The sequence below is a fragment of the Sceloporus undulatus genome, chromosome 6 (genome assembly GCF_019175285.1).
Source record: "Sceloporus undulatus isolate JIND9_A2432 ecotype Alabama chromosome 6, SceUnd_v1.1, whole genome shotgun sequence".
NCBI classification, from domain to species: Eukaryota; Metazoa; Chordata; class Lepidosauria; order Squamata; family Phrynosomatidae; genus Sceloporus; species Sceloporus undulatus.
The window spans coordinates 102,636,692-102,659,541 of NC_056527.1; the positions used below are offsets into that span (position 1 = coordinate 102,636,692).

At 41.3% G+C, this 22,850-nt stretch overlaps 2 protein-coding genes across 2 annotated transcripts in view; one reads left to right on the forward strand and one right to left on the reverse strand.

The window, feature by feature from the left end:
- Positions 1 to 10,018, forward strand: part of LOC121933785 (serine protease 27-like) — a 33,163-nt gene extending 23,145 nt beyond the window's left edge. The window contains exons 6-11 of the mRNA XM_042473774.1: positions 1,053 to 1,138; positions 4,082 to 4,102; positions 5,212 to 5,371; positions 6,272 to 6,540; positions 7,639 to 7,808; positions 9,800 to 10,018. Coding sequence (XP_042329708.1) covers positions 1,053 to 1,138; positions 4,082 to 4,102; positions 5,212 to 5,371; positions 6,272 to 6,540; positions 7,639 to 7,808; positions 9,800 to 10,018 — 925 coding nt within the window. The remainder of the gene's footprint in view (positions 1 to 1,052; positions 1,139 to 4,081; positions 4,103 to 5,211; positions 5,372 to 6,271; positions 6,541 to 7,638; positions 7,809 to 9,799) is intronic.
- Positions 10,019 to 16,140: 6,122 nt separating this feature from the next.
- Positions 16,141 to 22,850, reverse strand: part of LOC121933040 (serine protease 27-like) — a gene marked incomplete at its 5' end in the record, with an annotated part of 29,721 nt that continues 23,011 nt past the window's right edge. The window contains 3 exons of the mRNA XM_042472254.1: positions 16,141 to 16,263; positions 17,116 to 17,288; positions 20,475 to 20,752. Of these exons, the coding sequence (XP_042328188.1) occupies positions 16,255 to 16,263; positions 17,116 to 17,288; positions 20,475 to 20,752 (460 nt within the window). The remainder of the gene's footprint in view (positions 16,264 to 17,115; positions 17,289 to 20,474; positions 20,753 to 22,850) is intronic.

A 22,850-nucleotide genomic window follows, 5' to 3' on the forward strand; every position in this document is an offset into this window, starting at 1 on the left:
AATAAAACTAGGAAAGATGAAGGGCAGTAAAAGAGGGAGACCGCACATCAGATGAATAGACTCAGTTTGGTGAGATCATGGGCATAAATCTACAAGACTTAAGCAGAGAAGTGGAGGATAGGGTTGCTTGGAGATGTCTCATCCACGGGGTTTCTGTGATTCAGGTACAACTCAAGGGCAATTAACAACAGCAACAAAAAGATCTATCTATAAGGCTGACCCTAGCCCAAAACAGATGCAGCATGTTGGATAGATTCTTTAAAGAACAGAATAAAACCCACCCAGCGTGTATTTTCAACCCCAACTGATATGGGAGCCACCAGTGGTGAGTTGGATGTGTTCCCTCTGTGTAATTCTGATTTGTTTGTTTTGGTCCTCATTTTGGGGTCTGGGATGGAATTATATGTATCTTTAACTATTAGGCACAGAGTGCTTTATGAGGCATATTTGGTGTGATCAAGAACTGCAGTTCTTTAGGGGGAAGCAGGTTCATCTTCCACCTCCCTAAAAAATGAGTCTATAAATTAAAGGGTTTTTAAATTTAAAAAAAAATCCCAGTTGTATTCATATACATGTTGGATTACTCATGCAAAACTCTGGTGATTAATTAACTAAAATGTCTTTATCAAAAACCCTGCTTGATTTGCTTTTAACTGCTGCGTGGCATGCTGACATTTTTCTTTTTCTCAGGCAGTAAAGAAAGACAACCGCAGCATGTCTGTGTTAGATATTTATGGTATGTTTGCTGCTATTTGAATCAACCTGCCAGAAAGGTTGACATCATTAAGATTAGGATTGGGTAGTGAATTGGCAAGGGCTAGACAATCTCAGATTGTGAGAGACAGCTCGAATTTAGGATTTTGCTAGGGCCTAGAGAGTCCAGGGCTGAGACTTCAAGGCTTCACCTTAAGACTCAGGAAGAAGGAAATGACACAAACTCTACCCTTTTACCTTTGCTATGAAATTTTATAGCACAGATACCGAGGCTGAAGTGAAACGGCTTTACCTGAAACTGATGGGAGCAAAAACACATCGAGTACACTTCGGGTCAGGATCATGGAAGCTAAAGCAGGGGAGACCATGACAATTGTACCTTCTCAGCTGGTGGTGTGGCTGCTGCAGCTCATGATACTACAAGGTGAATTGCTGGTGTGGGGAGACAAGGGAGGGTGAGGGATATCTGGTGATAGCAAGAGTTCCTGACCTTACCCATACCTTTCATGGAACAGAAGAGGGTAGTAGAAGAGGATCTTTGAGTAAGGAAGTCCAAAACAAAGTAGAGAGAGTCATGATTTGGAGTAAGCTGGGCTTGGGATCCTGACTTTTGGAGGGGCCACAACCCTCAGAATCTGCCACTCAACATGACCAACATCAACCTCACTAACCCTTGGCCTGTTTCCCACTAGGGCAACTATCATCTGATGCTACCTGGATGGTCATGTGGAGTCCGTGACATCATCCTAGATATCAATGGTGGCTGTACCACTCTTTAGGGACAGGCGGATGTGATGTTTTTGCATTGAAAACCCAAGGCTTTTTTATTTACCAATGTTTCTCTGTTTGTGGTAGAAAAATTAAAGTAAAGAAGAGGATGGGACATAACCTTTATTTTGAAGTTCATTTTTTTATTTATGTTGTTTTTTTTCTCTGTAAAACTAAAAATAGCAATGACAGGGTTCTCCAGCAATCTTCTATCGAGGCATGGACCACACTCACAGCAGCTTGGACTGGACAATATTGTAGCATCCAACACTTATAGGCCAGGACTGGGAAGTAGCCACACTATAGAACTACAGCAGTTTGGTACCACTTAACTGTCATGGCTCCATCCTATGGAGTCCTGGAAAATATGGGAGTAGCTACTCCCACCTTTTGGAATGCCCTTCTATGGAAGACTGGGCATTCCCTCCCTTTCTTTCAACAGCAGGCAAAGAGCTTTTTGTCTAAGCAGGCTTTTACTGTGTAAGCAGGGGAGCTTCTTATTGGGATGTTTTGTTTATCTTTTTAAACATTTGCACGTCTTTTAAATGATTTCATACTGTTTTATGTGGTGATTGTAACTGTTTTTATATTTTTGTTCTGAATTTTTTTTTAATTGACTCTGCCTGGGAGCTGCCTTGGGTCCCACTGTGGGAGAAAGGCAGCATATAAATGAAATACATACATCAAAAAAATAAATTGGTGAGCTTCTTGGAATTCTCAAGTGTTCTCCAAGAGCTACAGAACTAGAATTCTCTGGCACTAGAATTCTAAGTAGCACATAAAGCAACAGGATACCATGTGATGGAGCCATGACACTTAAAGTAGTATTAAACTACTATAACTGTGCAGTCTGTCTCGTTTTCTTAATCGTTCCTTAATTTTTTAAATTCTTACTAAAGCTGTTAAATCCACCAACGAGAGCCAGGAGTACAATGCACACACTCAGAAGTACAGGGCAGGCAGCCTCAGAATATATTCTGAGCCTTGGGATGCATTTTAAGTGCCTGAAATGAACTCACATTGATGTCAATTCTTGGTTATGCCAAGTGTTCCTCATTTACTCCACCTAATTTAAGATTTTCTACAGCAAATCTTTTGTTACTCTACATCAGGTTTATCAGTAGATCCTGCCATAACTTCTACTCACCTCTGCTTTAGGTTGTAACTTAGAGGGAATCAGGATTTGCATAACAATATTTTGAAGTTTTGGGGGTTTTTTACATCTAGTTACGCAGCATGTCTGTTGCTTTACTAAGGAAGGGAAATGCTTATCAGTGGTGTTTATCTCACCTGAGACTGGAACTCTAAACCGAAGCGCTTCTGTAGCAGAGTCACTTTGAATCAAAGGCAATTCTTGTGATGAACTATCAAAGGTGAAGAATGAAATTGTGGTAATTACAGGATCAAAGTGGAGTGAGTGCACATTGTATTACCACACCAGTACATACCATGCGGATTCAACTATTTGAATTGGCACCCTTGCTCATGCTCAGTGGGGGCCTGAATGCATCGTGAACCTTTGCACTTATGGGGTGAAGAAGGGGGCCACTTCCTGGTTCCAGCTTCATATGAATGCTAGCCTCACATGAATGACAACTTCACGTTTCCTTTTCCCTTCTATTTTATTGCCCCTGAAACATCTGAATGTGCCATCCTTGCCAGCCCCCCAAACCCTCCCAGCATCATCCAAACATGCCCTCCATGACAGTCCTCCATTCCTCCCTGAAACATCCAGCACTCTTTCTATGGGCTCTGGAGTCCGTTTTTGCATTCAAACCAGCACCCACTGCCCACCCTCAGCTCTGTCCACATTAAAACGTGAATACATTCATTCCCCAGTAGCTCTCTGCCCTTTCCCCAGCAGCATTTCCCCCTTGGCAGCAATGAAAGCATATGGAGTACCGGAAGCAAATGGAGCAAAATTGCAGCACCTCATCATGGGAAATATGGGACCTTGGAAGTTTAGGGGGGCGGGTACCAAGATGGAAGCAAAGTGGCATTCCACACCAGACCAATTCGGAGTGGAATTGAAGTGAGCTTAGAAGCAATTTTTGTGAATTCGCTTATTACCAAATTCACCCAAATGAAGAGTCACTTTGGATTGACTGAGGAAGCACCTTGGAATGACACCCCCCCCCCCCTAGAAAATACATCACATTATCACGTGAATTTGCATTGTTGGACCTGCAGTTGCATCGGAAGAAACTGCAAAAACCTCAGTGTGATAAACACCAGTGTAAAACTATGTCATTCAGTCTGCACACATACACACCCTCAAATGTATACATAGATTGCTCGTTTCAAAAAGTAAAAGACATTGGGATGGAAGACAATCAAGTTCTATTCAGGTGTTCAAACAAGGATTTATCTCAACATGAAAAGAACTGAGTTAGTTAGCCCTGCCCTTGCCATCATTTGATCACAAGAACAGTGATTGTTCTGAAGTGGACAGCCTCTTCTATGTGGGAGACTTTCTCCATAAGCCAGAACCCTGTCCTCTGGATCCTTTCCCCCCCCCCCCCTATTCATATATCTAGTTTTGCATTGTTTTCCCCCTGTATCTTTTATGTGAAATAACTTCCTTTTTTCTTTTACCTAGGCGCTGTTAGTGCAGAAACAGGTAAGTGACAATACCAAAATATATTACTGTATGTACAAGGATTTCACAAGCAGAAGTGAGACAGATTTTAAAAATAAATAAATAAAAAGTGGAAACCCCTAACATTGTAGAGCTAGTGTAAACCTAAAGATCATTCACACCAACCTTCCATCTTAAGACCAAGGCTTAGAAACATTATATCACAATATATCTCTGGTCATTCATAACCCATGCTGTCCAATTTGTGCATTATGTATCCTCCAACATTTCACATATGACAACCAGGATTTAAGTGGTCAAGCAACATCAGACTGGGGTCAAGATGTCAAACGTTATTACTGAGGAAGAACATAAAAGCAAGGAGTGGCTGCAGCAGATTGATTTTGCTTCAGTCTACAGGGAAGGGCAAAACTCTGCCCCTCCTCTCCTCTCTCACACACACACTGAATTGAGTTTAAACTAATTTTGTACTTTGCACAGTTCATAGCAAATAAAGTAAGCTGAGGACCGGGGGGAAAGAGAAGCTGGGACATTTTAAAAGCAGCTGGAAAAGTGGGCTCACAAAAGATTAATCAGGACTGTGCTGATTTGGGAGATACAGTTCTGATTAATCCTCTGTCACCCCACTTTTCCAGCTGGTTTTAAAATGTCCCGGTTGCATTAACCTGCATCAAAAAATGTAGATGTGGAATTCCTAGTTAAATATCGATGTTTAAATTTATTTTGAACAACAAACTAGTCAATTCAAATGCATTTTACCTTAAAACATGTATTTCCAAACAGAAATCACCTGTAAGCTGCTTAATATATTCAGAGTTCAAAATCCAAAGGATAGTTGTATAGTGCTCTGATGTGCACATTATGGGATGTGCATATCAGATTGCTTTGTATTAGAAATCAGAAGGGTCAAATTCTTTGACTATTCTTAACATTAACTTGCCAGAGAAATACTAACTGCCTTTAACTGATGGCAATATTACTTTAAAATTCTACTGTAAATATTCACAAGCAAATTAACTACCATTGAGAAATGTTGTCCTGCCCTCTTGCTCTGTATCGGTTCTGCTCTGTGATGATCATGGCCCACTCTCACACAACCAAGTCTTTTCTGTCCTCTGCTTTCTTCACAGCCTGTGGGGAGCCAGTGACTTCTCCACGAATTGTCGGAGGGCAACCAGCTAACAATGGCGAATGGCCCTGGCAGGTCGGCATTTACATAAATGGTGCCCAGGCTTGTGGAGGCTCCCTCGTAGCCAATCAGTGGGTGGTCTCTGCTGCTCACTGCTTTCTGTGAGTATCCAAGATAAGTTTCTGCAGCTGAATCTCTCCTGCTGCCTGAAGTGGGAAAAACCAGTGTTAGGGAAAAGTTAGTGCTAGTCCTACATCATTACATCATTAATTCAAAGATATAGCCATGTTAGTTTGTAGAATCAGTATGTAGAGAGTTCTTGTAGCACCTTTGAGACTAATTAAAAGAAAGAACTTGGCAGCATGAACTTTTGTAGACTTAAGGGCCCGTACAGACAGGCCAAAATGAAGCTGCTTTGGGTCATTTTGGAGGTCTGCTGTTTAAATGATGCATGTGTCCTAAGAGGCCAGAAGCCATGCCAAAGCCATGCTCCAGTCCTAAGGTTCAATCCCTGCTGTACATCCCAACTATCAGTTACAAATTCTCTTCTGTTTCTCTGTACAAACAAGTTCTGTAAGTCCATCAAGACTTTCTTTGTATTAAGATGAGTTGCCAGACATATACAGCATACTCTCCACAATCGCTGAGGTTAGGGGTACAGGACCCCCCATGAACATGGGAAAACCACAAATAAAAAAACTGCAATTTTTTTCCCCTGAGAGAGCACCTGTCTAAGTCCTCCAGTGCAACTCTATGGTCAACATCTGCTGGAAGCTGACCATAGGATTGCCCCAAAGAATCGTTCTCTCTAGGACTTTCTAGGTCCTCTGGCACAACTTGAATATAGAGTTGTTCTGGAGAACATAGAGATTCCTAGAGAGAACAAATTAACCAAATCCATGCATAATCAAATCCATGAAAGCGAAAAACACAAATCAGGGATGAATTTAAGGTGTAATCCAGGAATTATCTCATCACTTCAAAGTTCCACATCCAGAAAAGGTGGGAAGAAAAGATTTTTCATTTTTTCATGCCTTTTGCTCTCATTGTCACTCTTCCAGAGAAGATGGTGAATATAAAGTTCTACTGGGTGCCTATCAGCTCTCAAACCCCTCAACCAACATGCTGGATTCTAGTGTGCAAAAGGTTTTCTCACACCCTGACTACAATGGCCATGATGGCTCCCCCGGTGACATTGCTTTAGTCCAGCTGACCTCCCCAGTGAATTTCACTGACTACATCCTCCCTGTCTGCCTGCCAGATGCCTCCATACAGTTCTCCTCAGAATCAAACTGCTGGGTCACTGGGTGGGGACAAACTCAAGAAAACGGTAAGAAATGAGAGGGGAAATGTTATGTTCTTCTTAGTTAAACTCAGCACAGCTGGATTACATTTTATTTTACTTCATGACAGGGGGTTGGGCTGGATGGTCTTTGAGCTGTCTTCCAACTCTATGATTCTATTACTCTACATATGGTGTTATTTACTAGTGGAGGGATGGCTAAGTGTGCTCCTCTTCAAGTCATTTGTGACTTATGGTGACCCTAAGGTGAACCTTCATTGGGTTTTTCTGAGGCTGAGAGTGTGTGATATGCCTAGAGTTACCCAATGGATTTCCATGGCTGAGAGGGAATTGAACCCTGGTCTCCAGCATCATAGTCCAATGCTCAAACCACTACACCACACTGGCTCTCTTTTTTTTATTTAAAATATTTTATGCTACAGTATTTATATGTGTAGTATTATTAACAACAACTAAAAAAAATTTTGCAACTCTAAACCAAGCTAAGCCCTACACTAAACTGAACCTGGAATGGATTTATTACCTTGTTTACATGGTTGTCAGCAGATGCCATGATATCTGAAGGAGGAAGGAAGAAAGAGTACTCCATTCCTTCCCACAGCAATCTTTCTCTCCATTTCATCCACCAAACATACAGGTTGCTTTTTCCTCACTACTAGCAGCAGTGGGGAAGGAGCAATCTCTATGAAATGGTCAGGAAGCAGGAATCCCTGAAAATGTGTGTGTGATGTGTAATGTGCGTTCAGGTAATTTCCATCGTATGGTGTCCCTAAGGCGAACCTATCATGGGTTTTTTCTGGCAAGATTTGTTCACATAAGGTTTGCTGTTGCCTTCCCCTGAGGCTGAGAGCATGTGACTTGCCCAAGGTCACCAGTGGGTTTCATGGGTGAGTGAGAATCAAATTCTGGTCTCCAGAATCTTTGTCTGACACTCAAACCACTGATGCTCAAATCATTTAAAAAGAGAAGTTTACCCAGAACTTGATAATGGGAGAGATTTCCTCAGCCCACAACTCATTGAGTGCTCTTACTATCAGTAGAGTTACTAGAATTATGAACATATGGATGTACCCAAAGTGGCCTGCACTCACATGTTATAAATACCCAATTTCCCTGCTTATACAGTGAATTTGGGGGCTCCAGGGACTCTTCAGGAACTGCAGGTGGATTTCATAACCCGAGACACATGCAATGCTCTCTATAACACAAACCCAACAGCTGAAATTGGCACGAATCCTATCCTGCCTGACATGATCTGCGCTGGTTACTCCGAAGGTGGAAAAGATGCCTGCTGGGTAAGTTGCTCCATAACCTTCTGTTCATTTGGCCATTGGCCATCATGTGCAGAGAAAGGTCATGGTCTAGCTTTTCTCCGAAGAACCAACAGTCCAAAAGGGGACTCCTTCTCAGATCTTCGAAGTAACTCATTATAAATCATGTACTATGAGCAATTAAACCCTTTTTTGCACAAAGATATATGGTAAGGTAAGGTATATCAAAGTTGTAATGTATGTGTGTGAGCTGTGGTTGTCTGTTGACTTAAGGCAACCTGATGAATTCCATAGGACTTTAATGGTAAGGAATATTCAGAGGTGGTTTTATCTGTCCCTTACTCTGAAACATAGCCTAGAACACCTAGTATTCATTGACAGTCTCCCATCCAAGTACTAACCAGAGTTCACCTTCCTTAGACTCCAAGATCAGACAAGATCTGGTGCCTTTAGGGTATACAGACATAAGTGGGAATAAATGGTGTTCCTTAGCATTGCTACTGCCACCAATCCCAATAGCTCTTCAGTGGCTAGTGGGGGGTAGAGGAGATTAGAGAGGCATCTACATGTATCCATAGATGCAGACTGATGACATTATCCACCAAGATCCATCAGGGCCCTCCAAGGGTCTTGGGAGATAATGTAATTGTTCTGTGTCGGGTTTTGAGTCACAGCCAGATGTTTCTCCAAAACTCCCAGCTCTCCATCAGCCACTGAAAAACCATGAAGATGACGCTATCACAGCAAATAGTGAGTTCAGGGGCTTTGGTCACTGTGAAGGAAAGAAGACAATATCAACCTCTACAATTACCCCCCCCCCAAAAAAAAGGCATTTGTTGGACTTGTATACGTCACTGATATGACATATCTGCCAGCCCTTTAGTGGAACATTATAACTTTCAGTACAAGTGTATACAACTTCACAAAATAATGAGGGAGGGATGTGGCATAGTTCAAGTGCTGGCTCATGCTCTGCTGTAGATGTTGCTGTGAAAATGTGGTGAGTGAGAGCAGAATGTCTTTTGTACCACAAGACAGCAGCATGTAGCATTCAGTGGTTTGGAGTCACTTTCTGAACTTGCAACTGTGAGGGCAACTTACTGCTTTGGAGGAAAGGTATTTAATTGTAACTAGCACACTAATGCAAAAAGCCAGGCTAATCATGAGATCTCTTCTGTAACTTTGCTCACTATTGGTACTGGAAATATGGATGGGCATGGATTTTTTTAATGGTATAGTATTACTGTACAATACTAGTGTGAGGGAATGGGTACTCCCTCTCCCATCCAATGATGAGGAAGAAAAATGCCTGATTTACCTGGATGAATTGCAAGTGTAGAGCTAGACAAATCATTTGGTTCTGGTTTTAATTGTTTGGGTTTGAGTTTTGGTGCAATATATTGTGGGGTTTTTTTTAAAAAAAAAACACCTTGATGGGAATAAAATGTTGCTGGTTATGCTGGAAATTGCCCCTGAAGGCTCTGAAAAAAGAGCAATGTTATCTGATCATTTAAAAAAAATACTGAGAGCTATAGCAAGAAATACAGCTTCCAACAGCAACACTGTTGCATTTACTTCCTCTATTTCCTGTTCTTGTTCTGCAACAGACCAATATCTCCCAGACTCCAACAATGCCTTCCTCTACCCAGCCTCTTAAGGAGCTTATCACTTGGCAAATAAGTCAGTTTACCTCTTCCAGGTTCAATTCTGGATCCAGGATGCCCCCAGAAGTTATCATACCTAAATTGTCACTAATCTGTATAGGATGTGGCTGCCCGGATGCATCCTGGGTAGCTCAGCCTGCACTTTTTTGAAGACAGGGAGTTTCCAACTTAAAATTGGCATCCCACTTAGATCGTTGGCGATTTAGGTATGATAACATCCAGGGGCATCCCAGTTCCAAAACTGAAGCTGAAAGAGGTAAGTCATCTTGTTTGCCCAAGCAATAAGCTCATAAGGTTTGAGCCTCAAAACATTTCCTGCAATGATGTGCTAACTCCCACCTCTTTCCACAGGGTGACTCTGGGGGACCCTTGGTTTGCCAACTCAATGGAATTTGGAACCTGGCTGGGGTTGTAAGCTGGGGGGATGGTTGTGCCAGGGCCAATCGCCCCGGTGTTTACACTTCAGTGACTTACTACGCTGGTTGGATCCAAGCAACAATGGATGATGGACTGACCAGCACACCCGCCATCACCCTTCTCTTGGTGTCTCTTGCAGTAGCCCTCTTGTGAGATATCCAACTCTGTGTCTTCCATCTGCGAGCTAAATGTGTGAAATATGCAAAGTGCAGGTTGAACTCAACTAGGCATTGTACAAAATCCCTATATAATATACGTAGAGATGGACTTTTGGGAACCTTATTCCTTTCTGATTAATTTAAATTGTTTAAAAGTGATTTGATAGTTGTTTAACTGCTCTGTCATACTCCAATCAACCACAGGAATTGCCACTCAAAGATGAAGAGTGAATTGTAGGGTCCAATTAAGAAGCAAAGAGACCAGCTTAAGAGAAACAACATAAGTATGTTTTATTATAGGAACACCATCTAAGAATAGGGATATTGTGCTACTGCTGGATAGTAACGGGGTGGCAGCAAGAAAATTGATAGGGAAAGGAATTGAAGACATCCTTGAGGGCCCTTTCATAATACACTTGTGGTTCCACTTTAAATGTCATGGCAACATCCAAGAGAATCCTTGGATTTACAGTTTAGGGAGGATTATTTACAAATCGCAGCCAGATGACACCACTGGAAATCCCAGAATTTCGTAAGATGTTGCCATTGCAGTTAAAGAAGAATCATAGTAGTATAGTGTGAATACAACTTGACAGTATCAGCTTACATCAAGATGGGAACAAGACAGACAAACCAAGAGGAGAAACAACCAGGTCACCCTAAATACCTGACTCTACCACGGCTTTCCCTGTAGGCTTTCTCAGTTCTTTGTGTGATGTGTGATGGTTCTGATCCCCACTTCCAACAGAGGATGGTGCTCAAAAAGCTAGTCTAACAATGGGCTTTGGTTAGGAACCATGAACCTAAAGACATGATAACATGAAAAACAATGTTTAGCACCCATAATTCAATTTTGGTGTCATAATTCAATTCAAAATAGTCAACTCCTAGCACTGCCGGTCAAAAGACACTGTGAAGTGTTTCCACCCTTCCGTCATTCATAGGTTTTCCTTGGTAAAGAAAAAGAGGGAAGAAGCACTTGCAAAACTCGGAGCAGTTACACATGGAAGAGAACATCATCTGGACAACCCTTGTAAAATTTTGTCAATGAGGCAGGCTGATTGAGTAATAAATCCCTCATCTGGAAGCACCCAAAGAAAAATTTCTCAGGCCTTTTAAAATATTGTATCATGAAGCTGTGAATAAATTCAAGATTTGGACTATATGATAAATGCTATTTATTTGAATTACTTTGATTCAGTCTGTGAAAAGTAGTACTGTTTCAGACACAAAGTGATTGTGTATCTTGATACATAGTGAATGTGACTTTATACACATTGTTTTTATATCATCAATACATTGTTAGATTTGTAAATGCTTTACCACTATTGCCTTTTACATATATGTTCAGTCAATGAACTTCCCTTTCTACCAGTTCAGTCCACACACAGAATCACATAAATGCTGACCCAAATGGGCAGCTGGAACAGCATCCTAACAAACTGGCAATTGAAACACCATTTCAATCTTTTTTTAGCACTACCTCTGAAGAAGTACTTTGGAAATATTTTCTGGTCTTCTCTGATGCATACTCCTAATGCATTGTATTGTTTTTGTTACAACACAATGAGATGGGAGGAAGAATTCTATACTTCCTTTTAGTTTTGTATTTCACATCTGATGACACTCCATTCCATTTAAACCACAGTTGGGCATTATGCAGCCCTTTGGGAAGGAGGTCCCATGAGGTCTGTGGGACCCCCAAGTTGCCTCCATCCTCCACTGGTTCCCATCCAAAAAATAAAAAATTCAGCCAAAATACTGAGGCTTTCAGCTTAAAAAAAAAAGGGGGGTGGAAGTACCTGCTGGGGCCAGAATTCAAGTTGGAAAGAATGCAGCCCTTTTAAGCTGTTTCGGGCCCATCAATCCCCAAAAAACAGGCTGCTTGGGAAAAGCAAGAGGAAGGAGGAAAGAGAGAGACTAACACCATATGACTGCCAAATATCAGGTGCCTTCTAACTCCCTTGCTAGCACAAATTGGTTTTCCCAGGGCTCATTCCCACTTACATTTAAACTGGTTTGGGATTTGCTTTCACTCCGTGTTGGTAAAGCGCTTTGAAAAAGTTCGTCGTTCCCACTATGAAAGTGGATCTCTTCTGTAATCACTTCTTTTTTGGCATGATTGCCATCCCTATGGGTTCGTGCAGATTCAAAATGAATGCCAATCATCTATGCATCGTCAGTGTCGTCAGTGGCAGCCCTGGCAGCCCAGCTTGGGAACGATAGCTTTTTAAAAAATTAAATTGATTTAAAAAATCAATTCATTGTTATTGCAACTGCAAGTAGGAGAGGCATGGCAAGAGGCATGGCAAGGGGAAGAAAGACCCCCATAGGTCCCCTCCAGGCCCCTGTCAAGCTTGGATCACTTGAGCTGGGCATGGCAGGGGGGGAGAAAGACCCCTGCGGGTCCCCTCCAGACCCCTGCCGTGCTTGATCTTTCTCCCCCCCTGCCTTGCCTGAATCATCTGATTCAAGCATGGTTTGGAGGGTATCTGTGGGGGTCTTTCTCCCCCCTGCCATGCCTAGATCAAATATATTTTTTTAAAAAATTCATAGATAATTTGATTCATTGGTTTTGCAACTACTTGAATTTGCACACTTCAGAATCAATTCTTTTAAAAAGACCACTAAGAAACTAGTGTCTGGAAAAATTAGTTTTTGTGTGTTTGCCTCACTTTATCATAACAGGAATCAATCAAATTATGACAGGAACCGGTTTCAAATGGGAACAACGGTCATTTAAACCTATCAGAAATTCACTTTATTTCATAGTGGGAACACCCTAAGTGTGAAAAGGTCAGACATCCACAGTGGGGTCATTCTTATGTCAACCCTCCCAGCATTTCTTTAATATTAAATTGATATTAAGTATGAGGTGCAGTCAGAGGCCTGGTCTTGGGGTATCATGAGCATGTATTTTTTGGGTTTAAAAGAGGGCTCCTCCAGTTATTTTTCTAAAGTAATTAATTCCTGTTACTTCTTATGGTTATTTTAAAGGTATATCATTGTTGTTACTTGCTCCACAGATTTTGATATCCATGGGAGGTCTTGGGGCCCAACCCCAGCAGAGTGATTTCCCTGCTTAATACTGTTTTGTGATCTTTCATTACTTGTTTTAGAAATCATATTTGTTTTTCCAAAATTAATGAAAAGTAATGCAACTTTGTTGTTACCTTCTGTTACTTATTTGGCAAGCGGTGGGTGTCGGGGTGGGAATTAGAGAATGCTATAAAAGTCTTGTCAAAATTGATTCAAATGTCTTTGAAGATTAACTTTCAAAAGTAAGTGGAACATTTGAATTGTGATATCAAGTAGCTTCTTTCCCACACATTGTGCTGTTTTTGAAATGTAACTTCTGTTTTTGTTCCACCAAAACATCACTCATTATGGATGACTAAATTACTTCTGATATTATTTCACCATTCTGTCATGCTAGTTAAATTACTAAATAAAAATCGAAATATAAAAAAGTAGTAGGTTACTGTAACTGCAATCATGCAATTGCAGTCTCCAAAAAAGCTATATACTGTAATCTCTTTTGACTGGTGGCTCCATCTGGTGGTTGCATCTGGAAGCACCTAGAAAGGGATTTCTCAACAGGGATGTAAAGAAATTATCTGCAAATTATCTTGCCCTGAATGCCCCGGAACATCTCATCAAGAAAATGGTCAATTGATATTTTTCAAACTTGTTGACTTTTTGGGGGGGGGGGGGATCATTTGCACAAGAAAATTTGTTTCCTACAAAATAAAACCCCACATTTTTACACACAAAACTGTATTTTATGTAAAATACACTGCTTTATGCACAAAAGGTTGATTTTTTTTGTCCAAACAAGGTTTTGCACAAAAGCAAGGGTTTTGTGTAAAAAAATATATACAGTATATCGTTTTTATAAACATGTTTGCAAAAAAGCTCCGAAGTGCAATCACTGACAAGGGCACTGCATCTTCTGTAACGCTGCCTAATGCAATGAAAAAAATTTTAAAGTTATCCCTGCATGCAAAAATGACATAAGCAAAGATTTGCATCCCTCAGGCTGAGCTGGGTTTGGAACTCAAAGCATTTTGGGCTTCTGGCTTCCTCCTTCTGTTGTTTCGGTGCAGGAGCAAGAAGTCCTGACTGCCTGTCTCAGCACTGAAGCTGTGTTTCTTCCATCTCTACTTACCTCTATATTTTGTTTTTAAAAAATTCAAGCAGTACAAATCGTACAGAAGTCCTCAGTAACCTTCTTCCAAAGGAATCCAAACTTGGGTCAACACTGCACAGAAGTACTCTTCCAGAAATCTACCCAATTTGAGGTTTGCTGTGCATTTCAGTGAAATGCACAGCATGCCTCTTCTTCAGTGAAGAAAAACATCTACAAAATCATGTCTGCTTCTGAATCAAGTTCACAAGGAGCCAGCGTTGTGTGGTGGTCTGAGCATTGGACTACGACTCTGGAGATCAGGATCCAAATCTTGGACAAGTCCCACTCTCTCATCCTCAGAGGATGGCAAAGGCAACCCCCCCCCTCTGAAAAAATGTGCCCAATAAAATCCCATGATAGGGTCGCTTTATAGATAACCCACCCCAGGTTATTGATCAGGTATTTGAAAAGCAGATGGTTTGTAGCCTCAATAAAATTGCCAGATGAAATACAGAACATGGTTCCTGTACCTTTAACACTTGTGTAGAAGAGGGCATTTCAACAAGGGTTGTCTTCACACAAACAACACCTGCTAAAATTTTCTTTTCTATATAAACATTAAAGGTGGAGGAGTCCTTTCCTGGTAAAAGCTAGCCAAAAAAGTCTGCATCTTCTAAGACTGTAGTGAGTCTAAATTCTCACTTCCAAGAATTCCAGGCCTATAAATACAGCATTCATTGTCTTAAAAACCTGACCAGCCTTACTGCTCACACCTTTCTTTTTTCTTTCTTTTTTATTATTAAACCCACACAACTATTACACAAACAAGACGGTTAAAATAGCCCCACTGAGATTCTTTTGGAAGGTGCCGAATCTTTCACACTCAGGCAATAAGGCCCAACAGTTGACTTCTTTTGAATGCTTGCTGAGGCTCATCCAAACTGATACTGAAGTTGGATGAAGCTAAGATGAGTCCAACAGTGTTTCGCTCAAGACCAACAGAAGAGGAAGGAGCAAGACAGTGGCACAATTTGTGTGTCTCCAGGAGGCTGCGTTCTGTGCCATAGTATTCTGAATCCAGTCCATGAAAGAGGAGGTGCGAGTGTAGACACCAGGTTGAATGGGGTTTGCACATCCAAACCCAAAGCTCACTACTCCAGCCAGGAACCACGTGTCATTCAGTTTGCAGGACAAGGGTCCTCCAGAGTCACCCTGACAGAAGAAACAGAAAGGGACATCATGAAGGATGGGGCTAAGAGCAACAACTGAGTAAGAGGCAGTACAGACTGGCAGTTTGTTCTGCCCTGACTGCATCCTACGGCCAAACTAGGGCTGAGTGTCCACACGGCCTCAGCCCTAGTTCTGATGCGAGGACACCATCTTGACACACACACATACAGGTGGCATGCACCACGATGACTTCACTCGTGTCATCCCTTCTAGGGGTGTGGCTGCTGTGTCCCCAATCCAGCACTTCCAGGGGCAGTATAGAGCCGCCCCTAAATGGGCTGCGTGTACCGCCCATAAGTTGATTTTCGACTACAGCTTCCAAAATCCAACTGCTATGCTTAGTGGTGAGGGAATCTGGCAGCTGTGATCAAAAAATCCCTTTCCCCACCATTACTAGACATCATGGATATATATCTTACACATACACACACACTCTTCTAAGTTTCTAGCACATTTTCATTTTTTGGATGCTGCTGTGCCAGGCCTTATTGCCTGGACCTGCAGTATCACTTGTTCCGGTTTCTGCAAAGCCACCACAACAGCCTTTTTTTAAAAAGTTACATGGTTTTTTAAAGTTACATGAAAATCTGTCCATTCACCAGCTGGCAGAAAGTACAGTCCTTTATACACTTACCTGGGCATTTGTACATCTATCAACTGACAGAAAATACTGCGCAATAGACACTATGCTTGTTCAGTTGAACCAGCCTGGCTACCCTCGCTTTGAATTTACAGTATAAGCAGCCTCACTTCACTTGCCTCACAACTTTACATTTCTTATTTTCTGCAGCTTTGTAGTCTGTTCAAGCTTTTGTACTTGCAGTTCTGGATCTTGTCTTTGTGATCACACTACAGAGTGATGGTGCTTTATTCTACATTATCTGCAATGACAACATCCTACAGAATTCTAGCATTTGCAGTGTATTGAAATTGGTATTTAGAATTCACAGCTCCCTCCCCATTCCGATTTGCAAGACTTTTTCTTCCATGGTAAAAACTTCCCATTTAACAAAAATTGCTCCCTCCCCAGTCTGATTTGCAAGACTTTTCTTTCCATGGAAGAAACTCCCTGTTTAACACCACTTGCTCCCTCCCCAGTTCAATTTGCAAGACTTTTCTTTCTTCCCATTTAACACCACTTGCTCCCTCACCAGTCTGATTTGCAAGGCTTTTCTTTCCATGGAAGAAACTACCTGTTTCATATTTTTCTTTACATAGAAAAAACTACCTGTTTCACACCACTTGCTTCTCTACCTGGTCCATTTTGCAAGCCTTCTTTTCCCATAACAAAAACTCCCCATTTAACACAATTTGCTTCCCTTCTCAATCTGATGTTAAAACCTCTCCTCCAGCACCTAGGAATCAGTGTTAAGTGGTGGGAAGAGTTCCAGAGAAGGAGAAGGAAGGATGGAAGTGGTATTTCCCCCTTTCCATCCTTCGTTCTAGCCCCCTAAGTTTTAGCCTTGACTAATCCACAGGTCATGCCAAAATCCAGGATTTTGACCCTGAAACCTTCCCTTGACTTCCCTTGAGGTCAACTTGTACACAAGTATATACAGTACGTTTACAATATTCAATTATAGTTGACCCCCTAGAAACTAGAAAGTATACATACTTGAAAAGAAATATTGGTTTAGCCACTGTTGAACACTAATTGATGGTGTTCCTGTAACTTCAAGTTCCTTCCCACCTCAATATTCCCTATTTTAGCTATAAAGATGTGTGCTCCTTACCTGACAAGTGTCCTTCTTGCCATCAGGGCTCGCAGCACAGATCATGTCTTCATAAATTAGGGTGTAGTTCTCTGGTAAAGGAAGTGGGCTTGTTTTATTCTGGAACCTTTTATTACACTCCTCAATATCGACGATTTCTATATCAATTTTCTGCAATGTTCGAGCTATAGGGCCTGGTTTAAAAAAAGGAAATACAGAGATGAGGCATAGATTCTGTTTCTCTCACCATGAATTGGTTATTTACCTTCTACTGGCTCCCCAAAGGCAGGAGAAGTAATGATGTTGAAGGCAGCAATTATCTCAGAGCTTGGAAACATAACCGTTTGGGACTCCCCAAGTCCCAGAATTAAGTGGCCAAGCTGACTAGGTGATTTCATAGAATCACAGAGCAGGAAGAGATCACAAGGACCATCCAGCCCAACTCCCTGTCATGCAGGAACACACAATCAAATAACTTCTGACAGATTACCATCCAGTTTCTTTTTAAAAAACCTCCAAAGAAGGAGACTCCACTCTCCAAGGCAGCATGTTCCACTGTCAAACAGCTCTTACCATCAAGAAGTTCTTTCTAATGTTTAGATGGAATCTATTTTCCTGTAGTCTGAATTCATTGCTCTGCCAATGGATTTGAGGGTTTGTAGTCCAAAAATTAACTTTTCCTAGCTCTGGATCATAGTTATTTGGTCTGAAGTACAAAGTTATCCAGCTTGAGGTTGCTGGATAAGTTTTGAAGCAAGCATCATTACCCAAAGATGTTCTTCAGTTCAGTACATCAAATGTAGAATCAATAGTTTGAAAAATGCTGAGCTGCTTCCTGACTAAAAATGAATAAGCTATGTAGCCCTGGAATACAAACAAAAAATAAAATACTGTAGGGTTCTGGAATGAAATATCCTTGATGATAAGGTCATGTATTATTGGTGGATACTAGTAATATATTGAAACACTCTGTTGTAGGGTATTGCTGTGGCTTTTGAAATAAGTCATTGTGCCCTAATCAGAGCTCCAAAAGACTGGTTTTAGACATACTGGCTCTGAAATTTGGGAGTTTTTAACCAAAAAATTAACTTTTCCAAGACTCTAATTTTTATAAGTGTGTTCCCTTTTCATGACATGTTCTGATATTTAAAGTACAGAACAGGCACACTATTTACCATTATACAACTGCAAATGAAAGTGCATCATAATTAGAACAACATCAAAGTATAAAGAGAGCAAGAACAACTTTTGGGCAAAACAAACTGCCCCGAAGGAGCACCAATCCCTTGGATTGTTGGGTTGGGGCTGTGGCAACCACATGCCATGCCTCCAACCTGGCGTTATGCCACCGCACAAAGAAGCAGCAAAAAAAACTACTCCTTTTTGCACCAGTAGCTTGTAGCAATGTCTCACTGTATTCAAGTATCCTTTTGCATGGAAAAAAGGAAAAAAATAAGTTTTTTTCACCACCAATCTGAGTAGTTTAAAAAGAGTTAGGCCTGTCCAAACTATGCCAAAAAGGTAAGAGCTCTAGTAACAGAAAGCCTCATTTATTACTTGTTGGGGCTTCCTTGATAGTATTTTCAAATGCACATGGACCTCTCCAGTCAGGTGAAGGAGGTTAGGTAGGCAATTTAGCCAATAAACATCCAGATTTCATAAATCCATGGACAATTGGCTGATCAGAGATCTCTCGCTCACAAGTCTTGAGACCTGTATGGGCATACCTTCTTTCTTTTTTAAGGTACAGTATTCCAAAAAACATACTTGCAGGTAAAGACCCTATCCTCTCCTTCCTATCCAGCAAAGAAGAATGCCCATTAACTGGAACAAGAAAACCATATTTTCAGTGGTAACCCCACCTTTGGGCTTTTTCTTTGTTTTGATTTGGTTTTGATAATAATACATCCTGGATTTTTTCTTTTAAACATAGCCTCTAGGTAAGAATAAAATATTTGTTTTGTGATTGGAACTGTCTCTGGATGTTCCGTGAAAAAGACAATTTTTTTTAAAAAAGCCAAGAACTATAGCAACAGATGGAGCAACTAAGAAGAACATTTCCTCCACCTGTTTTCCCACTTACACAAATCATTGGCATATAAGGCTATCAGGGGCTGCTGGTTGTGATGATTAATCAAAGTTGGGATAAGTTACTTTTTTTAAGACTACAGCTTCTAGAATTCCTCAGTCAGCATAGATCATTGTGAGAGTTACCCCAAAATCTAATTTTTCCAAACTCTGCTCTCTTTCTTCTGACACTTAAAGCCCCGAGAACACAACACCCCCTTTGATAAAGGGTGACATTATCAGCAGGGGGGAAAACTGAGATATCGTCTCCCACCACAACCACCTTTAGTATAAATGGACTGCAGGTCGATCCTGAATTTGTGTGGAAAGATTGTTATCCTTGATCAAGGGGTTTCCCCTCCTCTTCATAAGAGAGCAGCCTGGCAGTCTGTATACGAGCAAAGAAAGAACAAGTTCATTGATAGGATTCCATTTCCATTCCACTTATTAGCTTGCAAGGTGATGTTACAGATGACTAAAAATTCACATGTACAATACTGAGATTGCCATGACTTCATTCAGTGCACATGTATACTTGGTATTAGGTTTGTACAATCAACAATAGAGCATTCAATTTATCTTCCCTTAGTCAGCCAGTGTTGCCCAAATGTAACCGTAAATGATACAATGAGCAGAGGGAGCCAAGTTCCTCCTAGCAGCTTCCCAGCAGCTGCAACAACGGAATCTGTAACATGCCAGGCTAGCCAAGGTCAGTTCCCTTCTGACCCCCACTATCAATATAGGTGAACTCTAGTTTGCTAGTGATTATTGACTTTGGGCACTGAAATGTGAAAATGTATTAATTATAGAAAATCACACCTTGGGAGCATCTAGCCTGACTCAACTAAAAGGAACTTGGAATCTCGGTTTGAACTCTTATATAAGTCATTGAATTACTCATAGGGTCTCAGGATTCAGCTTACAACATCATCCAGCCTGGGAAGGAGTGATAAGGCAGGCCCAAGCTCATCAGGCCTAGCCTGAAGAAGAAGAGACCTCCCTCCATGCCATCTGTCATCATCTGGCCTGGGAGGGAGTGAAAAGGCAGGCCCGTCTCTATCAGGGCTAGCCAGAGCAAGAAGAAGGGCCCTACCTCCAGTCCATCTGCCTGGTCCAGAGGGAGAGAAGAACCACTGGACTTGATCCCCTTCCCCACCACTATTCCTTTCTCCTTTTTATATTGTAAGCCTGAGGGCAGGGAACTGTCTGAATAACTATCTGTCTCTGAGAGCCTTTAGGACTGAAGAGTGGGGTATAAATACAGTAAATAAATAAATAAAAGCCACTCACAAATTACAAAAACACATCCTTACCTTTGTTTACAAAGCTGCCCCAGCCAGTAGCAGAGCAGCTCATCCCTGGAGAGAAAGGGTCAGGGCCTGAAGAATTTGGAAGGCAGATTGGTAAAATTGTGCGGGAAAATTTAACTGGTTCATTGAGCTTCACCAGGGCAATGTCACCACTGAGAACATCTCCAGCATAATATGGATAGACTATGATTTGGCTGATGGAGGCTGAGATCATAGTGGGAGCCGGCTTGGGAAGTTCATATTCTCCCAGATTTACTTTGTACTGGGTTGGATCCAATGGCCTGGAGGAGACAAGGAAAAGGAAGCATCTAGTACACTGCTGGGGCCAGAGTTCAAATCCTTGGGCAAGCACGAAGTTTAGTAAGAAGCTTTTGAGAAAGAACTGGTGATGCTTAATGCATCAATGTGGCAACATGCACTTAGCATTTTATGTATCTAAGGATAACCATCAATATCATCATCACCACCATCTTGTTTAACAAGATGTCAATGGACAGACATTAATTCTGTGATAGATGTACATTAGGTGTGGGCAACTGTGGGGGCCAAGGAAGCAGCAGTAGCCTTTAAAGAGATCCTGAAAGGTTACACACCTCCATGCAATAAATGTACCTAAATGCCCTCCAGGGAAGGGAAACATTATGCCATGTTTTTTGACCCCACCCCCAGACCATTTTAGGCCCAGAAGAGGCCTTTTTAATAGCAATAGTGAGTACATTTCTATACCAATTATCAGTACACTTAAGCACTCCCTAAGTGGGTTACAATGTGTAAGGTAATTGTCCCCAACAAGTTGGGTATTCATTTTAGTGATCTTGGAAGGATGCAAGGCTGAGTCAACCCTGAGCCCCTGGCTGGTATTGAACTCATAACCTTGTGGTTTGTGAGTGGCTGCAGTATAGGCATTTAACCACTACTTCACCAGGGCTAACAACAATAACAACAACAACAATAGGAAGTCTGTCCTAATAGCATAATGAAGCCCAAAACCATGATGAAAATCAACCCCATGCTCCCAGAGGGCATCATATAGATTTGAAGGTAAAACAACACTGCTGAAAAATTACAATAAAATAAATAAATAAATAAACCCAGAGGCCACATAGACAGCACTTGGGAGTGTTACTATGAATGAGCAGAAGCCTGAAATTCTCATTTGGGTGGGTGGACTGAGTGAAGGTAGGGAAGGAGGAAATGTTATTTCATAGAATCACAGAATTGGAAGACACTACAAAGGACCGTCCAGTCTAACTCCCTGATATGTAGGAATACACAGTCAAAGCACTCTCAACAAATGCCTATCCAACCTCTGTTTTAAAACCTCCAAAGAAAGCGATTCCAAACCTGCATATTCACACTACAAACCAACATATTCTATGATCAAACAGCTCTTACCATCAGAAGGTTCTTTGTAATTTTTAGATGGGCCTCTTTTCCTGTAGCTTGAATCCATTGCTTCATGTTCTAGTCTCTCAACCTCAATAAGACATTCCTTCAAATATTTAAGCATGGCTATTGTGTCACCTCTTAACCTAATCTTCCCCAGCTACCTAAGTCACTGCTCACAGGGCATGGGTCCAGCTTGTCAACATCATTCTCGAACTGTAGTGGCCAAGACTGGATACAATATTCTAGGTGAGGTCTGACCAAAGCAGAATACAAAGGTATTGTTACTTCCCTTGATCTAGACACCATACGCACATTGATGCAGCCCAGAATTTCCTTGGCTTTCTTAGCTGCTACATCACATTGATGACTCATGTTCAGCCTGTGGTCCACTAAGACATCTAGATCCCTTTTTCATATGTACTGCAGTCATGCCAGGTGTCACCCACCCTATATCTGTGCATTTCCTTTTTACTGTGCGAGTTTATTATTATTAGGCAGTTATAGCTTCTTCCTAATAAGGACTTCAGCAATGTTAAGCATTAGAAGCATTTTGTTTTAGTGCTGAAATTCTTCTTTCCCTTGCTTCCCTTGCTGTTGACTATATATCCTGGAAACAATAGCTATGTTTTACTGGCTGTAGCCATTTTAGCTCATTCCAGAATAATACAGACAGACTGTCAAGGTGAGATAAAATCCATTTTGAAAAATACTGTGAATTAAAAGTGACCTGGGAAGTAGGAATGAGAAGTCCTTGCTAAGATTGGGAGTTCCCAAGAAATATTTTTGCATCAAGAAATTGTAATGTGGACAGCCAAAATAAAATTGGTTTCTGCAGGAACAAAATCTGGGACTGCTGAGATTTTTCTTCCCATCTGGAGGAGGCACTATATTGCATTTCCTCTTTATGGTCTATTTCAGTGTTCGACTAAAATGTTCTTAATTAATTTTTATCAGAGTCTTAATTTTGTTGATTGGGAGAACACACATTGC